The 16,461-nt window shown below is 55.3% G+C and overlaps 2 protein-coding genes across 2 annotated transcripts in view; one reads left to right on the top strand and one right to left on the bottom strand.

Annotated features, from left to right (window-relative positions):
* The window catches only part of COL5A3 (collagen type V alpha 3 chain), a 41,197-nt gene extending 35,669 nt beyond the window's left edge, over positions 1–5,528 (bottom strand). The window contains exons 1-5 of the mRNA XM_054717451.1: positions 5,308–5,528; positions 1,663–1,824; positions 1,378–1,567; positions 1,147–1,303; positions 121–225 (exon numbers count right to left, since the gene is read on the bottom strand). Of these exons, the coding sequence (XP_054573426.1) occupies positions 121–225; positions 1,147–1,303; positions 1,378–1,567; positions 1,663–1,824; positions 5,308–5,395 (702 nt within the window). The 5' untranslated portion in view covers positions 5,396–5,528. The remainder of the gene's footprint in view (positions 1–120; positions 226–1,146; positions 1,304–1,377; positions 1,568–1,662; positions 1,825–5,307) is intronic.
* A 1,639-nt stretch (positions 5,529–7,167) lies between these two features.
* Positions 7,168–12,126, top strand: RDH8 (retinol dehydrogenase 8). Its single transcript, XM_008158076.3, has 6 exons — positions 7,168–7,270; positions 9,414–9,575; positions 10,188–10,367; positions 11,319–11,412; positions 11,629–11,812; positions 11,911–12,126. Exons 1-6 carry the CDS (start codon positions 7,168–7,170, stop codon positions 12,124–12,126), a joined length of 939 nt encoding a protein of 312 aa, XP_008156298.2.
* Positions 12,127–16,461: the final 4,335 nt, after the last annotated feature.

Raw genomic sequence — 16,461 nt, 5'->3', positions numbered from 1 at the left:
ATGATCTGTTTGAGGGCAGGAGTCACTCAGCCCCATGGATGGGGCTCAGAATTCACTCATTCCTGAGACCTGAAGCCAGGGATGACTCCGCCTGTGGCCTAGGACAAGCCTGTCACTCACCCCTGAGGCTGTAGGGTCCAGGTGGTCACAGCCCGGAAGGTAGCGCTCACAGGCCTGGAAGGCAGCCTGAGGATCCGTGCTTATCAGCAGCTCCTGGATGTCTCCCTGGGGGGAGGGAGGGAGACAGGGAAGGAAGCCACAGGCCAACTCTGACCCCCAATCCTCGCATCGAGGCTTGGTGCTTCTCCACCCAGAGCACCCTAAGTATAAGGAGGGGGTGGCCCCCACCAGAGCCCCAGTGACCCCTCGGTTCTTCAAAACTGAGAGAAGACAGATTCTACCAGGGTCACAGCAAACCACAGCCCACAACATCCGTCCCATCAGAGGCACATTTGTTCCCTCGCTCTCGGGTGTCAGGTGACCTTCAAGGTACCGGGGAGCAGGGGAACAGCAGGATGGAGGAGGCCGAGGCCTCCCGGAGGTGGCACACATCACAGTCACACGCAGCACAGTCACCAGCCACAGTCACCACACCAAAAACACGCCCGTCCCATGGCCACTCAACGTCATGCCTTGCCAGCACCCAACATCATAACCACCCCGCACACAATCACACGCCACCACAACGAGCACAGTCACGCGTCACAACCTCATCCTCCCGCCACACGCCAAGCATGCGCATCACAAACGATCATTGCGTGGCTCTAGAACAGGGGTCCTCAAACTTTTTAAACAGGGGGCCAGTTCACTGTCCCTCAGACCGTTGGAGGGCCGGACTATAGTTTTAAAAAAAAACTATGAACAAATTCCTATGCACACTGCACATATCTTATTTTGAAGTAAAAAAAACAAAACGGCAAAAACACCCGCCTGTGGCCCGCGGGCCGGAGTTTGAGGACGCCTGGTCTAGAACCTCAGTCACACGCCACAAAGATGCGCAATGACGCCTGGTGCTCCCTTCTCTCCGCTGCCCGGCAGGACGTGGAAGCCGGACATCCCCCTCCTCCTACCTCTTCTCCAGATCAGGCTGTGGATAAAGCTTCTGCCCGCCCTCTGCCTCGGTTTCCCCTATCATTGAACAGCTACCTCAAAAGTCTCCTCTCCGAGGTCCTGGCTCCCCAGCATAGTGAGTCCGGCTGTGCTGATGAATCGAGGCCCCTGACCCAACACAGGGGGCTGGGGTTCACAGTCAGCCACCAGGGTCACCCTGCTGCCATCCACACTGACTGCCACGCGGTGCCACCTGCAGGGAGAAGTCTCAGTGCGGGGTGCTTCTCACCCCACCACTCTGTGGACCCTCCCTCTGCCTCTACTCACCTGCCATCCATGAGGTTGACCTGCTGGGGGAGGGGTCTAAAGGAGCCACCGAGGAGGCCCAGAGCTGGCCCCAGCGCCAGGCCCAGCTGCCGGGCACCATCCTCATCGTAAACGGACAGAAGGACAGACTGGTTGGCTGGCTGGCCCCGCAGAGTGATCAGCACAGAGAAGTTCTCAGGAAAGTGTTCATCTGAGGGGGGTACGGAGGGAAAGGGGCAACTCAGATGACCTGCCAGTGACCCCTGCTCCCAGGATGACCCCCCAGTCCCTCCCACACTGACTTACCTGGAAAGAGTTCCCACGTGGGGACGCCTAGAGTGCTGGCCTTGCCCACCCTGAATGCCCGGTCGCCCTCTGGGGCCCTCTGGGGGCACAGGCCAGGCCCCTCAGGGACCCCAGCCTGGCCCCCCCGCACACCCAGAGCCTCCAGCACATCCACGGGGTCTGCTGCAGAAAGAAGCGGGGTGCATGGCAGTTAAAATAAGCCCAGGACTCCATGTGAGTGGCTCAGGTTTGGGGACTCAGCTCCCCACACACTGTGTTTATGGGTCAGGAAGAGGGAGCAGGTCTGGGACCCTCACCCCCCTTTTCAACCCACAGCTGTTCCGGCCCCATTAGCCTGTTGACTCCTGTTTTGTTGTGTTTTTTCCCCTTGGTTTTGGTGAGAGAAAAAACGCTGACCTAGTTCTGGGATGAATCAAAGCTTCCTGGCCTGAGCCCCAGAGCCAGACTGTCCCCCTCTCCGAACTCCCCCGCACCAGCTCCCTGGAGCTGCTTCCAGGCCTGGAGCCCCCTTGCCAGGGGAAACCCACTTGGAGAGGATGGGGCCTCTTGCGTGTTCCTTCTCCACCTCCTCCCTCTGACCTCTTCCTTTGACCACCACTTCCTATGACCTGCTCCCTCTGACCACCACCTCTCCTGACCGCTTCCTTCTGACCTCCTCCTCGACCACCGTCACCCATGATCTCCTCCCTGGGGCCACTCTTTCTCTGGCCATCCCCTCTGACCACCTCCCTCTGCCTATCCCAGTCATCTGACCTGTGACCTCCCCATTTTAGCTCCCTCCTTGTCTTCATTATGAACACCTCTCTGATAACCTCCTGACCTCCTCCCTCTGACCTGCTCCCTCTCACCCCAGCAAAGGAATGAACTGGTCTGGCCCAATCAGAGCCTAATCCAAGCAGTTCTACCAGCCCCACCCCTTGCAGCCCAGGCTGGCCAGCAATAAGTGGAACCACATGGCTTGGGCAGGAGTGGGCGGGGCTACCCCTGGCCCAAAGCCCCTGCCCGATCTCCCCTCCTCTCCACCCCCAGCAGACGCCCCACTGACCCCCTGACCCAGCCTCTTGGCAGGAGTCAGATTCTACTGGATCTGCCCATGACTTCACCCTGGGGGCGGCTCTGCTGACCTCACCATTGGGAACCAGGATAGGGGCCCAGAGTTGAGGGAAATAGGGGCTTGGATGAGGGACCCCATTCCAGCTTCTCCTGAGTCAGACTCTTCATTCTCCAGACTCCGTAGAGCCTGTTTCAGCCTCAGCTCCCTCTTACTCCCAACTTCCTTCTGCTCTTTTTTTTTTTTTTTTTTTATGTCTTCTCTCCCCCACCCCGCCCTCTCTCTGTCCCACTTTCTGTCTCGGTCTTTCCAGGTCTCTCTCCGAGTCCAACTCTGAATCAGTCTCTCTGTCTCTCTCTCTGTTTCTCTCTCTCTCCTCTCTCCCTCCCCCCCCCCCCCCATTCTGCTACCATCATCAGCCCCATCTCTAATTGCCTGTTCTGTGGCTGGGCTGTCATTAAGAGGTATTTGGGTTACAGACCCCTGGGGCTAAGATCTGGGCTCCCAGGCTCTGCTAACCACAAGGTCACTCCCTCGTGCAATGACCATCCCAGCTGCCCCCTTTCCAGGCTGGGGCCCAGGGGAAGGCTGAGATCCAGCATCTCAGTGTGGCTCTCCCAGGCTCTCCCCTCATCCAGACCTCTCTGTGCAGTGGGAAAAATCTCCTCTCTACCAACTGCCCATTCATGTTTAAAAAGTCCTTCCCAGCATCTAGCCCAACTGCCTCTTGCTTCAATCTTGTGTCCCTTCTGAAATGACCTTTCAGAAACTGACTTCCCTTTCTTTTCATGGCTGGCTTTGTGACAAGAAGACACACAAGAGGCATTGAGTCTTGCCTGCAGGGTCAGGGGTGGGGGGTCTGTCAAGGACCCAGCCCACCCTTCCCCCACAGACTCTCCCCTGTGGTGGTCAGGGCCCCAGGGAGATGTTGGGTGGGGTCTAGGATGTGGAGGGAGGCAGGCAGGGACCAGGCTGGGACATGGCTGGGACACCCTCAGAAGTGTAGGGAAGCATAGGTGTGCATGTCTGTGCAATGTGTGTGTATGTGCTACCGTGCACGTGCCTGAGATTGTGCATGTGTGTGACATTCACGGAGCAGGGAATGGCTGAGTGTGGTCTGTGGTGTCAGTGCGTGGGAGTATGTGGCCTGGGATGGAAAGATTAGGTCCAGTTCTTTGACTTGTGGCTGTGTGTCCATGGGAGCCGGCCGGGCGGTGAGGTCTCACAGGTGATCTGTGATTGTGTTTAGACTCCAGTTGGGGGCCTGTGGTAATATCGGAAAGTGTCACCAAGCCAACGTGTGGGTGACTGGTTGTGAATGTTGACCATGTTGCATGGATGCCAGTGGGAGCATATGTGAGAGTTTCAAAGTGTAGGAGGGTGACAAAAGCTGTGAGCGTGTGGCGGGTGACTGATGGGGCTGCCTAAGCGTGGGCACCGGTCTTTAACATTCCGGGTGTCCCAGGGGCTTGCATCCTGAATAATTGCCCGAGATCGAACGCTAGTGTGGATGAGTGAGCGTGGGAATGGGGCATAGGCCAATCTGGGATTATCCACGTGAGCAGGCACCTCCCGGAACTTCAGAGAAAATGGTGTGTGTGTTGGGTGTGGGTGTGTGTTGGGGGGCTGAGTTTATCTTAGGGAGGGGTTTCCAAGAGGGCCTGCCTGGAGTCTCTCAGACCAGGGAAGCCCTCCCAATCATCACTGGAGGGACCAAAATCTTCCCAACCCCCAGGTGCCCCGCACCGGGAACCCTGCTTGGGGGCAGGGGGGGACGTGGCACCCAGCCAGGGGAGCGCAGCTGGGCGTGCGTCAGCGCTGACTCACCCGTCCGGCGGCCCCCGGGACCCTTCGGAGCGGGGAGGGCCTCCTGAGAAATTCCTCGGGAAAAACACCCTAGGCCCGCTCAGGGTGGGGAGCAACTTCCACTCCAGCCCCCGCCCGAGCTCCGCCCCGCCCCGCCCCCCGCCCCGCCCCGCCTCGCCCCTCACCGCGGCCCTCCCAGGGCCCTGTCCGTGGTGCTGATCCCGGCTCTGGGGAGCTCGGCGTGGGGGGAGGGGGAAGGGGATTGGGGAGAGGAGGTGGGAGCGCTCCAATCGGGGACAGAGGAAGAAGAGGGAGAGTAGGGTGAAGGCATTTGGGGAGCCGCAAAGGGAAGTCTGAATCTCCTATTGGCCCCCTCCCGTACTCGCCCCACTCACCATCACCCTTAGAATCATCCGCTTATGTCCTCATGGGCAATTACTGACTATCACACACTCGCTGCGGGGATCAGCCCGTCACCCACATCCATACAATCAACTCTCACTCTCAAGCACACACACAGTTTCCCTCCAAGCGGCCAGGCACCCATTGCTACACACAGCATCCGCACACTTATAAATGCACCCATTCCCGTGCACCCACCAGCAAAACATGGTCCCCGTTTCCCCGCCCCCCGCCCAGCTGTCACACCCACAAATCGCCCAGAGCCGGACAGTCGCACACGGTGGCCACGCGCAAAGAGCACGCCTCCCCCTTCCCGACTCCACCCCGTCTTGGGGCGCCTCGCTGGATTCTGCACTCCGTGTCCTATGCCCTCCCTCCGGGCTCACCCGCCTGTGTCCGGGGCAGAAGCTGCAGCGAGGCCAGGAGCAGGCAGAGGCCGGCCCACGGCTGGCCTAGGCCCCGGCGACTCCCCATCCCGGCGGGGCCCACACCCAAGGTCGGGGACCGGCCGGGGCGGCTGCGGGGAGTGGCGACTCCACGGGCTCCGTGCACGCACTCGCGGCGGCCAGCTCCACTCGGGATCAGCAGGAGACTGCCCGAGACCCCGCCCTGGCCTCGCCCTGCACTCCAGCGCCGGGCCAGGCGGGACCCGCGAGAAGGGAGGTGGCTGACAGCTGGTGGGGGGAGTTTGGAAAGTTTGTGCTGAGCGCTGATTGGGTGGAGCCTGGGCCGGCGCTGGGCCCTGCTTGCCCCGCCCCACTCTGGAGGAGGAGGAAGGTCACTCGCACCCAGCCTTAGAATTCAGGGTTCCAGGCTTACCCCAAACCCTTTCCTCCTAACAGGCCCCTCAAAGGAGATCTTAGCCTCATTCAAACTTCAGCCTCCATCCAGGCCCTGGTATTAGGGGGTACAGCTTTATACCAAGTTCTTTCTGTGCCACGGAGGGTCCCTAAATGGGATCTCAGCCTCCCACCAAACTCTTACCCACCTGCCTTACCCCAATCGCTTAGCCCCACCCAAAAGGTACTGCCTCACCCCAACACCTTCCCTTCAGGTTCCTAAATAAGGGATCCTCTTCCCACCTTAAACCTCACCCCAGATTCTACAATGACGCTCTCAGACTTGCCCCAAACCTTCATCTATCCTCCCACATTCCAGAATTGGATGTCCCGGCCCCCTCCCCAACCTCACCACAGATTCCCAAGCACCGGTCTTGATTTCCCCCAAACTCTTAATCTTCAAATAAAGGGTCCCACCTCCATCCCTAGCCATCCATCAGGTCCCCAAATGGATGCTCTACCCCCAATTCCAAATCTGCACACACACCCCCATTAAATGTGGGTGTCTGACTATACCCCAAAACAGAGCACTGCCACAGGGAGGAGCGGTTCCCTGCCATTTGTAGGGTGAGGCAGAGCCCCCCTCACCCTACCGGGACCCCCCAGTGTGAAGAGGCCCCCCAGGGGGTCAGGTGGAGCTGTCTGTGCAACTGAACAAGAGCAGACATGTGGGATCTGAGAAAGCTTCCGCAGCGAGGAACCCAGGGGGCGGGCGTGGCCTGGGCCCTGAGCTCCCCCCTCACCACCAAGAGAGAGAGAAGCCAGCAGTGCCTCCCTCCCAGCCTTGGGCTCCTCAGACAAGGAGTCTCTGTGTCCCTGGAGAGGAGGGGGTGGGGGCCCATGTGGCCTGAGGGGGAGATGGGGGCTCCCAGGGTAGGGGCAGCAGAGGGAATCTCCTCAAGCTGCTCCTCCTCCCTCCCCAGGGACTTCTGAGGCTGAGCCTCTCATAGTTTCTGCGCTGCCTTGCCCTGCCTTGCTGGGAAGTTTCTGCTGTATCTAACCGCATCTTCTGGCATTCCTGTGCACATCTGAAAGGACCCCACTGAGACCATGCTCTCTGCCACCTCCTCTCCCTCCAATCAGAGACTCTTTGCCCAGAATAGAGAGAGCAAGAGAATCCCCCAGGTCCTTGAAACTCCCTCCACCCCAAATAATGTACAATCATAATAAAATGCCCCCAGGTATGAGTGTAGCAGTGAGGAGAAGACATTTTAACAGATAATGGAAAGGGGGGGGGGTGTTGGGGTGAAGGAATTCCCCCCAGTGCCTGGCCTGGGTCGGCTCAGAATCAGGGCTTCGTGGGGACCCTTCACCCTGCAGGCGGTTCATTCTGAGGACGTTTAGGGAGATGGGAGGCAGGAGGCAGGTGCTGGCCAGCAGAGGTCAGGCGTCCAGGGAGGGATCAACATGGCCGACCCTCCCCGGACGGTACTGATCTCAGGCTGCTCCTCCGGAATCGGCCTGGAGCTCGCAGTGCAGCTGGCTCGTGACTCCAGGCAGCGCTACCAGGGTGAGGGGCCCAGGGCAGGGCGGAGAGGGGCAGGGTGGGCAGGGCCTCCAGGACCCTCAGCCCCCTGGGCACTGCTTCCACCAGCCCTTCCCTTCCAGCTGCATTTGTGGGCTTGGGGAGGACCCAGGACCCGCGGAGGCCCCTTCCCACCTCTCCTTGGGACTCAACCCCTCATCCGCTGAGCACCTACCGGATGCCAGGCACTGTTCTAGGTGCTGGAAATACAGCTGTGAACAAAACAGACCCTGATTAGGGGTGTAGTGGGGGAGGGGAGGGAGGACAGACAAAAAGCAGATTTTAAATTTTTATAATATGTTGAGTGCTAATGAGTGCTAAGAAGCAAAGGGAACGAGGTGGGCGGGGGATCGTTTTAGGAGGGCTGATCAGGGAGGTTTCACTCAGGCGGTCCCTAGGACTCCCCTTCCCCAGCCCTCCCCAGATTACTGCTCCAAGATAAGCCTCTTAAGTGAACCTGACCTTGAGGGTTCAAGGGGTCTGAGAGGACTTGGCCTCCTGCAATTCTGGAGTCAACTGTCCCAGTCTGCACCCCACCCATGGAGACCTCTGGCCCAGAGCAGGCCGGAGTCAAAGTGGACAGAGGGCTGTTACTTAAGAGGAGGCTGCGGGCGGGGGGGGGGGGGGGGGATTGTCCCAGTTGGCAGAGCTGCTTCTCCCAGCCCTCTCTCCACCCTCGGTCTTAGACACAGCACAGCTCGGAGTGTGACCGTCTGAATAACAGTAAGCAGGACAGCCACTGGGCCACGTGTGTCTCTGGCAGGCAGAGGAGTGTATGAAGCTGCCGAAGGATACGTTTATTGGGTGCTTACAATGTGTCAGGCTAAGTGTTTTGCATCTGGTTAGAAATTTAATCCGAGCAGCACCCCTATGAGGTGTTCCCTGTCATTTGACCCATCTTAGAAATAAGGAAAGCCCTGGCCAGGCAGCTCAGTTGGTTATAGTGTCATCCGGATACACCAAGTTTTGGGGTTCAATCCTTGGTCAAGGCACATGCAAGAGTCAACCAATGGATGCCCCAGGCCTTGGTTGGGGCTCATGCAGAAGGCAACCAATCAGTGTGTTTCTCTCACATCAATGTTTCTCTCTGTCTTTCCCTCTCTCTTCCATTCTCCCTAAAAATCAATGGAAAAATATCCTCAGGTGAGGATTAAAAAAAAACACAAAAACTTATGGTGTAAAAAACTATCATCATTTATCTCACAGTTTACAAAGGCCATGAACTCAGAAGGGCTCAGCTGGGTGGTTCTGATTCAGGGTCAAAGGCGACAGCTAGAACAGAGGAGGCTGGAACATGTCAGGGTTCGGACAAGCATCTCCCTTTCAGGAACCTCAGGGCTCCTGCATGTGGTGTCTCTGCCTGGGACAGCTTGAGTTTCCTCCCAACCTGGTGAGCTCGGGACAGCTGGGCTGCTACATGGCGGCTGAGGCATCACGAGTGAGTGTTCCTCGTCTCAGAAGCCACACAATGTCACTAGCACATAGTCTATTGGTTCACAGCGAGTCACAAGGTTCAAAGAGAGGGAAAGAGAGTTCATGCTTGATGGGGGAGCAGCAAGGTTCTAATGAGCATATGCAATGAAAGATGTCATGGCCATCTCTGGAAAAATGTTAGTGATCTGATCACAGGGTTCCTGTGAGGATTCGAGATGGTGCTTAGGACAGTGTTTAGCACAGTGTCTGGCACATAGTAGGTATTCAATGAGTTGGAACTCATGCTGATGATGTAAATGTGTATATCATAGCTGCATGTGCACATAGCACATGTGCTGACCCTAGGTGTATATACATTTCTCCTCAAGGCAATCTGTTTTATAGTTATTTTATTGTCTGGCCTACTAGGCTGTAAATTCCATGAAGGCACAGACTTTATCTTATTTCATGCAAGAGTGTCAGCACCTAGAATAGGACATGGTATGTAATAGATGCTCAATAAACATGTTGGATGGATGGGTAAGTATGTAAAGATATGTACACAGTGTGAATCTGTGGATGTGGGGTGAATGTAAGTGTGCAAGTCTGTGGGTCTCCATCCCTCTGTGACTGCTCAGGCGAGACCACAGAAACGGGCAAGTCCACACACAGGGGAAAGGAGCCAGTACCTGCCCCAACTGTTTTCTGTCCCCAGTGGTGGCCACCATGAGAGATCTGGGGAAGAAGGGGACGCTGGAGGCAGCTGCCGGCGAGGCTCTGGGTCAGACCCTCACTGTGGCCCAGCTGGACGTGTGCAGTGATGAGTCAGTGGCCCAATGTCTCCGCTGCATCCAGGGAGGAGAAGTGGACGTGCTGGGTGAGACTGAAAAATCCCTGAGGTCACTCGCCCCCTCCCTGGCCTAAGCTCAGATCCTCACCACAGCAAGGCCCTTCCGTGTCCGGGCACCAGCTCTCTTGCTTCCTCGGTATCCTCTCGCCCTCAACAGAAGGGGTAGACCAGTTGGCCAAAAGCCCAAGGCTTAATTAGGAAATACAAGAAATAAGATGAAATCTGAGGTCAGAGAGATTTCACTTAAGAAAACTTCTCACACATGGAGAAAATCATATGTGGTTTGATGAATCATTTGGGGAAGAGAGCATGATGAAGAAGCAACTCATGATTCCTTAACAACGTCTAAGGAGGGTGGGTATGGCTGTTTGATGTAATTGGGGTCAGAGTTAAATTGCTCATTCATTAAAGTGGAGGTTGTTCCCAGCAGTCCTTCCTCTTCCCAGGGTTCAGGGTCCCCTATAACAAATGTTGAATTATATGTGAAGATTAGCAAGGCTCCACATTTGTCCACCCAAGATACCCTGGACTGACCTGGATTTGGAGTGGGCAGATGGGGTGACACAGGGAGTGTCCCCTGAGGAGTGACCCTGGAAGGGTTGGGGGACTTCAGCGTAACCCTCAGCATCTCCCCCTTAGTGAATAATGCTGGCGTGGGCCTGGTGGGGCCCCTGGAGGGGCTCAGTCTAGCTACCATGCAGAAAGTCTTCGATACCAACTTTTTCGGAGCTGTCCGTCTGGTCAAAGCTGTGCTTCCTGGCATGAAGAGAAGGCGACAGGGCCACATTGTGGTGGTCAGCAGTGTCATGGGGCTGCAGGGTAAGCTCTGGGACCCACCCCCAGGGAAGTCCCCCAGTGTCTGACCTTCCTTAGCTGGAAGGATGGCAAATAGGTGTTAGCTCATATTCCAAATGAGCCCATGTTGAGAAGGATTCTGAAGCTCAGAAGGGAAAGATTAGCTATGTCTGCCCTGGTGCAGGTCTAGGCAGTGGTGGTATAGATGCTGCCAATGGCCATCTACATCCCAGCACCATCCCCACTTCCGAACACCTCCAAAAATCTCTCCCAGCCATCCCCCACTACACACACACACACACACACACCCCAGAACTCCTCCTGAGATCCTCCTTGACAAACACTCACCACCAGGCCACAGAGAGGTCTAGATATGGGATGCTGAAGTTCCTCAGAAAAGAGAGCAGTGATTGACTAGTGACGTCTGCTGTGGGCCTGCAATGGAAGCCACCTACTTGCCATCCATGCTCTTGGGTTTCTCCTCCTCGAACCCCTCTTGACTCCCTTCCTCCCCTGGACGTTTCCTCAGATCTGCCCCTCTCCCCAGCTGTCCCCTAGAGAATCCACCCTATTCATTATCCTGCCACAGGGAAGCTGCATTCACTTTGCTCAGCCCTTTGGCCCCTCATCCGGCTACATTTACTGCTCAAAAGGACTCAGGGCCCTGGGATCCCAGACACAAGTGGCCCCAGGGGTTTAGAGGGTGGAGGGAAGTCAGAGAGTTTCCTGGGCTGAGGGCAGAGGGAGCAGGGCTGGGAAGAAGTGGCACCTGGCATCCCAGGACAGCCTCCACCTGGCCCCATACGCTCCCATCACACAATACCATACACCCATGACGTTGCCCCCCCCTCCCCCCCATAGCTCCTTATTCCAACCCTCAAACCCTCTTCGTCTGTCTCCCAAAGACCCCTTCCCTCTGGACCCACAAAACACATCACCCAGACCCCAAGGGTCACCTTCCTCCATCCCTCTCAGGTGTTGTGTTCAACGACGTCTACGCAGCCTCCAAGTTTGCCCTGGAAGGGTTCTTCGAGAGTCTGGCCATCCAGCTGCTCCAGTTCAACATCTTGTGAGGCGGGCCCTTGGGCCACGAGGGGAAAGGAAGAAGGGGGAGGGGGGACTGGGAGGGGCAGACAAGGAAAAGGGGGTAACGAGGAGATGGGGCAGGGAGGGATGAAATAATGATGGGAGAAATGAGGGGTGGAAAGGGAAGAGGGACAGCAATGAGCCAAATGGGGCTGAGAGTGTGTTGGGGCACCAGACCCCTCCCCTGCCCTGTCCCCAGCATCTCCCTGGTGGAACCCGGCCCCGTGGGCACGGCCTTTGAGGGGAAGCTGCTGGAGCAGGTTTCCGCCGCCCAGTTCCCAGGCGCCGACCCCGACACCCTGCACTACTTCCGGGACCTCTACCTCCCAGCGTCCCGGGAGCTCTTTGGCTCTTTGGGGCAGAGCCCCCAGGATGTGGCCCAGGTGAGTAGGGGACTCCAAGACGCGGTGTAGGTCTGTAGGGGGCCCTCCCTACAGAACTGCCGTCCCGGGGTCCCCGAGCTCAGGGCTCCACCCCACAGGTTATTGTCAAGGTCATCAGCTCGGCCAGACCACCCCTGCGCCGACAGACCAACGCCCGCTACTCCGCCCTGACCGCGCTCAAGGCCGCGGACCCCTCCGGCCGCCTGTACGTGCGATCGGCCCACCGCCTGCTCTTCCGCTGGCCGCGCCTCCTCAGCCGGGGCCTCCGCTGCCTGGCCTGCAGCTGCTTCCCCTCTCGGGTACAGCCCGGGTGAGCCTCGCCCAACCCTGCCGGCTCCTGAACGGCCAGACCTCCCCAGGGCACACCCAGATCACAGGCCATGCAGGCCATTCACTCATTCATTCATTCATTCATTCACTCGTTCATTCATTCACTCACTCATTCATTCATTCAGCCTCCAGGCACAGACCCTCGTGGTCAAGGCTGGGGCAGAGAGAAGGAACCTAGGACCCTGGGCTGAGGAATCCAGAGCAGGGAGTTGGTGCTGTATCTGGGAAGGCCAGGGGGGCTTCCTGGAGGAAGGGGCATTGTCCATGGACATTGAAGGGTGAGACAGGCTGTCTCTCAGCATTTCATTATCTCGGGCCTGGGAATACAGGAATGATCCAAACACCTCCATCACCCCTCCCCCCCCCCCCAATACACACATGCATAGAGCTGGGTTCACTAGGGGGTCTCCAGACTTTTCTGGTCACACACACACACTCCGTCAACAGAATGTGTTTGTGCACACACCAGCAATGTACCTATGCTTTTCATAAAATACAGATTTGTAACCACTAGCAATCTCTATATTAGATATTTAATAAAGCTCAATTTCTCATGTCTAAGTAAAAAATTAAAAGGCAATAGGGTCCGCTTCACACCCGTTAGAATGCCTAATATCAACGACAAAAAACGAAACAGAAAATAACAAGCGCTGTCAAGGATGCAGAGAAAGTGGAACCCTTGTGCATTGTTGGTGAGGATGGAACACAGTGTCGCCTCAATGGAAAACAGTGTGGCAACTCCCTGAAAACTGAACAATTATTATATGGCCCAGCAATTTCATATCTGGGTGTGTGTTTGCACACCCACGTTCATAGCAGCATGACTCAAACCAGCAACTCAAATGCCCATCCGTGGATGAATGGATAAACAAAGGTGGCCGATCCATACAATGAAATGTTATTCAAACGTACAAAGGAAATAAGTTGACACATGTATGCCATGGACATTATGCTAAGTGAAATAAGCCTTCACAAAAAGACAAATACTGCCGAAGCCGGTTTGGCTCAGTGGATAGATCGTCGGTCTGTGGACTGAAAGGTCCCAGGTTCGATTCCAGTCAAGGGCATGTACGTTGGTTGCGGGCACATCCCCGGTGGGGGGTGTGCAGGAGACAGCTGGTCGATGTTTCTCTCTCATCGATGTTTCTAGCTCTCTATTCCCTCTCCCTTCCTCTCTGTAAAAAATCAATAAAAATATTTAAAAAAAAAAAAAAGACAGCCCTGGCCGGTGTGGCTCAGAGGATAGAGCGTCGGCCTGCAGGCTGAAAGGTCCTGGGTTCGATTCCGGTCAAGGGCACATGCCTGGGTTGCAGGCTCGATCCCCAGTGTGGGGCGTGCAGGAGGCAGCCGGTCCATGACTCTCCCTCATCATGGATGTTTCTCTCTCTCCCTCTCCCTTCCTCTCTGACATCATATATATATATATATAAAAATATAATTTTTTTTTTTAAAGACAAATACTGTAGGATTCCAATTATATGAGGTCCCTAAGGTAGGCAAATTCATAGAGACAGAAGGTAGAATGGTGGATGCCAGGGGCTGGAGGGAGGGGGATGGGGAGTTGGTGTTTAATGGGGAAAGAACTTCAATTTTGCAAGATGAAGAGTTCAGGAGATGGATAATGGTCATAGTTACATGACAATGTGACTGTACTTAACACTAATGAACTGTACACTTAAAAACATTAAGATGGGCCCTGGCTGGTGTTTCTCAGTGGTTAGAGCGTCAGCCTGCGCAGGGCAGGGTCTTGGTTCAACTCCCAGTCAAGGGCACATACCCATCCGGCGTGTGTAGGAGGCAACCAGTGGATGCATCTCTCTCACATCAATGTTCCCCTCCCTCCCCCCCCCTCCCTTCTACTCTCTCCGAAGAGCAATGAGAAAAATATCCTCAGGTGCTAACTAACAAAACAAAAATGCTAAGATGGTAAGTGTTGTGTTATGTATCCTTTTACCACAATTAAAATTATTTTACAAGTGAGAGGGGTCCCACCTGAGTCCCCAACAAATGACCCCAAGTTCCTTGGCCCTCCTCTGGAGAATTTGGGAGCAAACGGACTCTGGGTGTGAATGCTGGCTCTGCCTCTTTTTCACTGGGTGGCTGTGGGCCGCTGACTCCCTGGCCTCATCTTCTATGAAGCAGGGTTCGCAGCGACGGGCCTGAACCGACAGGACCGGCCCCTGCACTGTTCCGCTTCACTTGGAGTTTTTGCTGTGGCTCAGGGTCAGCTACCACCGTGGAATGCCAATCTCCAGGCAACGTTTTTTTCATTCGTGTTTGCTCTGCAGCCTCCTCAGATGAAGACACTCAGAATCTCCCCAGTTCGTAAATGAAGAATCGGAGATTGTCAGGAGCAGAGGAGAGGGATAGGAGTCAGGTCTAGGGCCGCCCAACTCCGTTTCTGCTGGTCTTCAGGGGTCTCTAGTGACCTGGAAAAAGGGAAACTGAGCCTGGGGCCCTGGGAAGAGATGTCTGAGAGATGGGGGAGGGGGTGCTTAGTATGCTTGATCAAATTAAGTTCTCTCTCCTCTTCCTTATTGGATTTTTGGGACGATGTTGTAATACCTTTAAAAGAATATATGAAATTAGATAGTGGGGATGGTTGCACAAACTTGTGAATATACCAAAATCCACTGATTCTGCACTTTAAAATGGCAAACTTTATGGTACGTGAATTACATCTCAATTTAGAAATTAATTTTTAAAAGGATATGTAAAGCGCACGGATGCAGGAGGCTCACCCCAGGAGTACATCAACCACTCTCCTCCGCCTCTGGCTCCCGGTTGTGTTGGGTTCTGCCAATGGGAGGCGCGGGCAGGAGATCAGAGGGTGGGAGGAGAAAGACCAGGCTCTCCATCGGGGTCTCTGTGGACCCACAGAATCTCTCCATCTAAGGCTCAGCGCCAGCTTCCGAGAACCACCCCCTCCCTTTGCCCCTTTCAGCTAAAGATGATGATGGGACCCACAGCTGCCAGCAGAGGGCACTGCGCCAGCCACTACAGGACTCCCTGCCCCTGCCCTTTCCTTCACAACTGCCCGTCTCAGGACTCCCCATGGACCCACCTGAGGATCCCATCTCTCCCATCCAGGATCCCAGCTGATGTCACACATGTGCGTTAGACAGCAGAGGAGCAAAAGGCACACTCACTAGACCACCAATAGAACATTACCGACATTCACTGCCTGCCTTCCCCCAAAGGTCTCCAACTGTCCTGAATTTTATGTCCAACATTTCCTTGCTTCCTAAAATCTCCTTTAACGGAACTAGCTTAAAAGACAAAGTGCTCTCCTTGACAAAAAGGAAACGCCATCATAGTCACCATAAGTGAAGCCGACCTGGATATTCATTTGTGGGTGGGGCATACAGTAACCCAAACCCCCTACTCATAGACTTGCTGTGCGAAAAAACACCAGCTTCTCTCCCAGCTTCCCTTGCAGCTAGATGGTGAGCGTGCAAGCCCAATTCCACTCGGCAGATGCATACGGTTTAGAATTGAGAGGCGGCCACCGGAGAAGGCAGGATCCGCACGGACACGTGGCAGAGGAGGCAGGAGCCGCGTTTTGCCAGGCTTGACAGCAAAACCTAGAGCTGCCGGCTGGTTTCAGGGGCGATGATTTAAGCTGTGACCGTAGCTGCTGCCCTGCACCCCCACTTTGTTCCTTTTCTTTTTTTTATCCTTACCCAATGATATGTTTTATTTATTCTAGAGAGAGAAACATCGATGTGAGATAGAAACATCCATCGATTGCCTCCTGTACATGCCGTGGATCAAACCCATAACCTAGGTATGTGCTCTGACCGGGAATTGAACCTGCAACCTTTTGATGTACGGGATGACGCTCCAACCAACTGAGCCACCCAGCCAGGGTCACTTTGCTCCTTTTTATCTTCCAAGGCTGGTGATTGCATGAGCCCCCAGTATCCAGCCAATAAATTCCTTTGCAGCTTAACTCACCCTGAGTCAGTTTCAGATGAATTTAAGGAAGATACATCACCAATCCAGATGGCAACTATAAAAATAAGTGTGGGGGGAAGGTGGGGGAGACAACTGTTATTAACTCTGGCTGGATGCTATTGCTATTTTATTGTTTACCACCGAGTCGACAGAGATTGGCAGTTCAAAGAGTGTTCAAGACACGCCCACCTTTGCCTCTTTATTTCAACACTCAGACCTGATCCCCCGGTCTTCCCCATCGTAACAAAGACAAGTTCGTTCCTCCAGTGGCTCCGGCCAAAAATCCTGGAGTCATCTCTAGTTCCTCTCTGTCACACCTCACAGCCAATACATCAGGAGATCTTGTTCACGTGACCCGCAAA

Source organism: Eptesicus fuscus, chromosome 6 (assembly GCF_027574615.1).
Source record: "Eptesicus fuscus isolate TK198812 chromosome 6, DD_ASM_mEF_20220401, whole genome shotgun sequence".
In the NCBI taxonomy this organism is placed as follows: Eukaryota; Metazoa; Chordata; class Mammalia; order Chiroptera; family Vespertilionidae; genus Eptesicus; species Eptesicus fuscus.
Note: the sequence above shows the minus strand (reverse complement) of the source record. Positions and strands in the feature narration are given on the sequence as shown.

Coding starts and splice junctions, on each gene's coding strand:
- RDH8 (XM_008158076.3), top strand. CDS start 7,168: ATGGCCGACCCTCCCCGGACGGTACTGATCTCAGGCTGCTCCTCCGGA. Junction 9,576..10,187: donor AGGAGAAGTGGACGTGCTGG/GTGAGACTGAAA, acceptor TCTCCCCCTTAG/TGAATAATGCTGGCGTGGGC. Junction 11,413..11,628: donor CTGCTCCAGTTCAACATCTT/GTGAGGCGGGCC, acceptor CCCTGTCCCCAG/CATCTCCCTGGTGGAACCCG.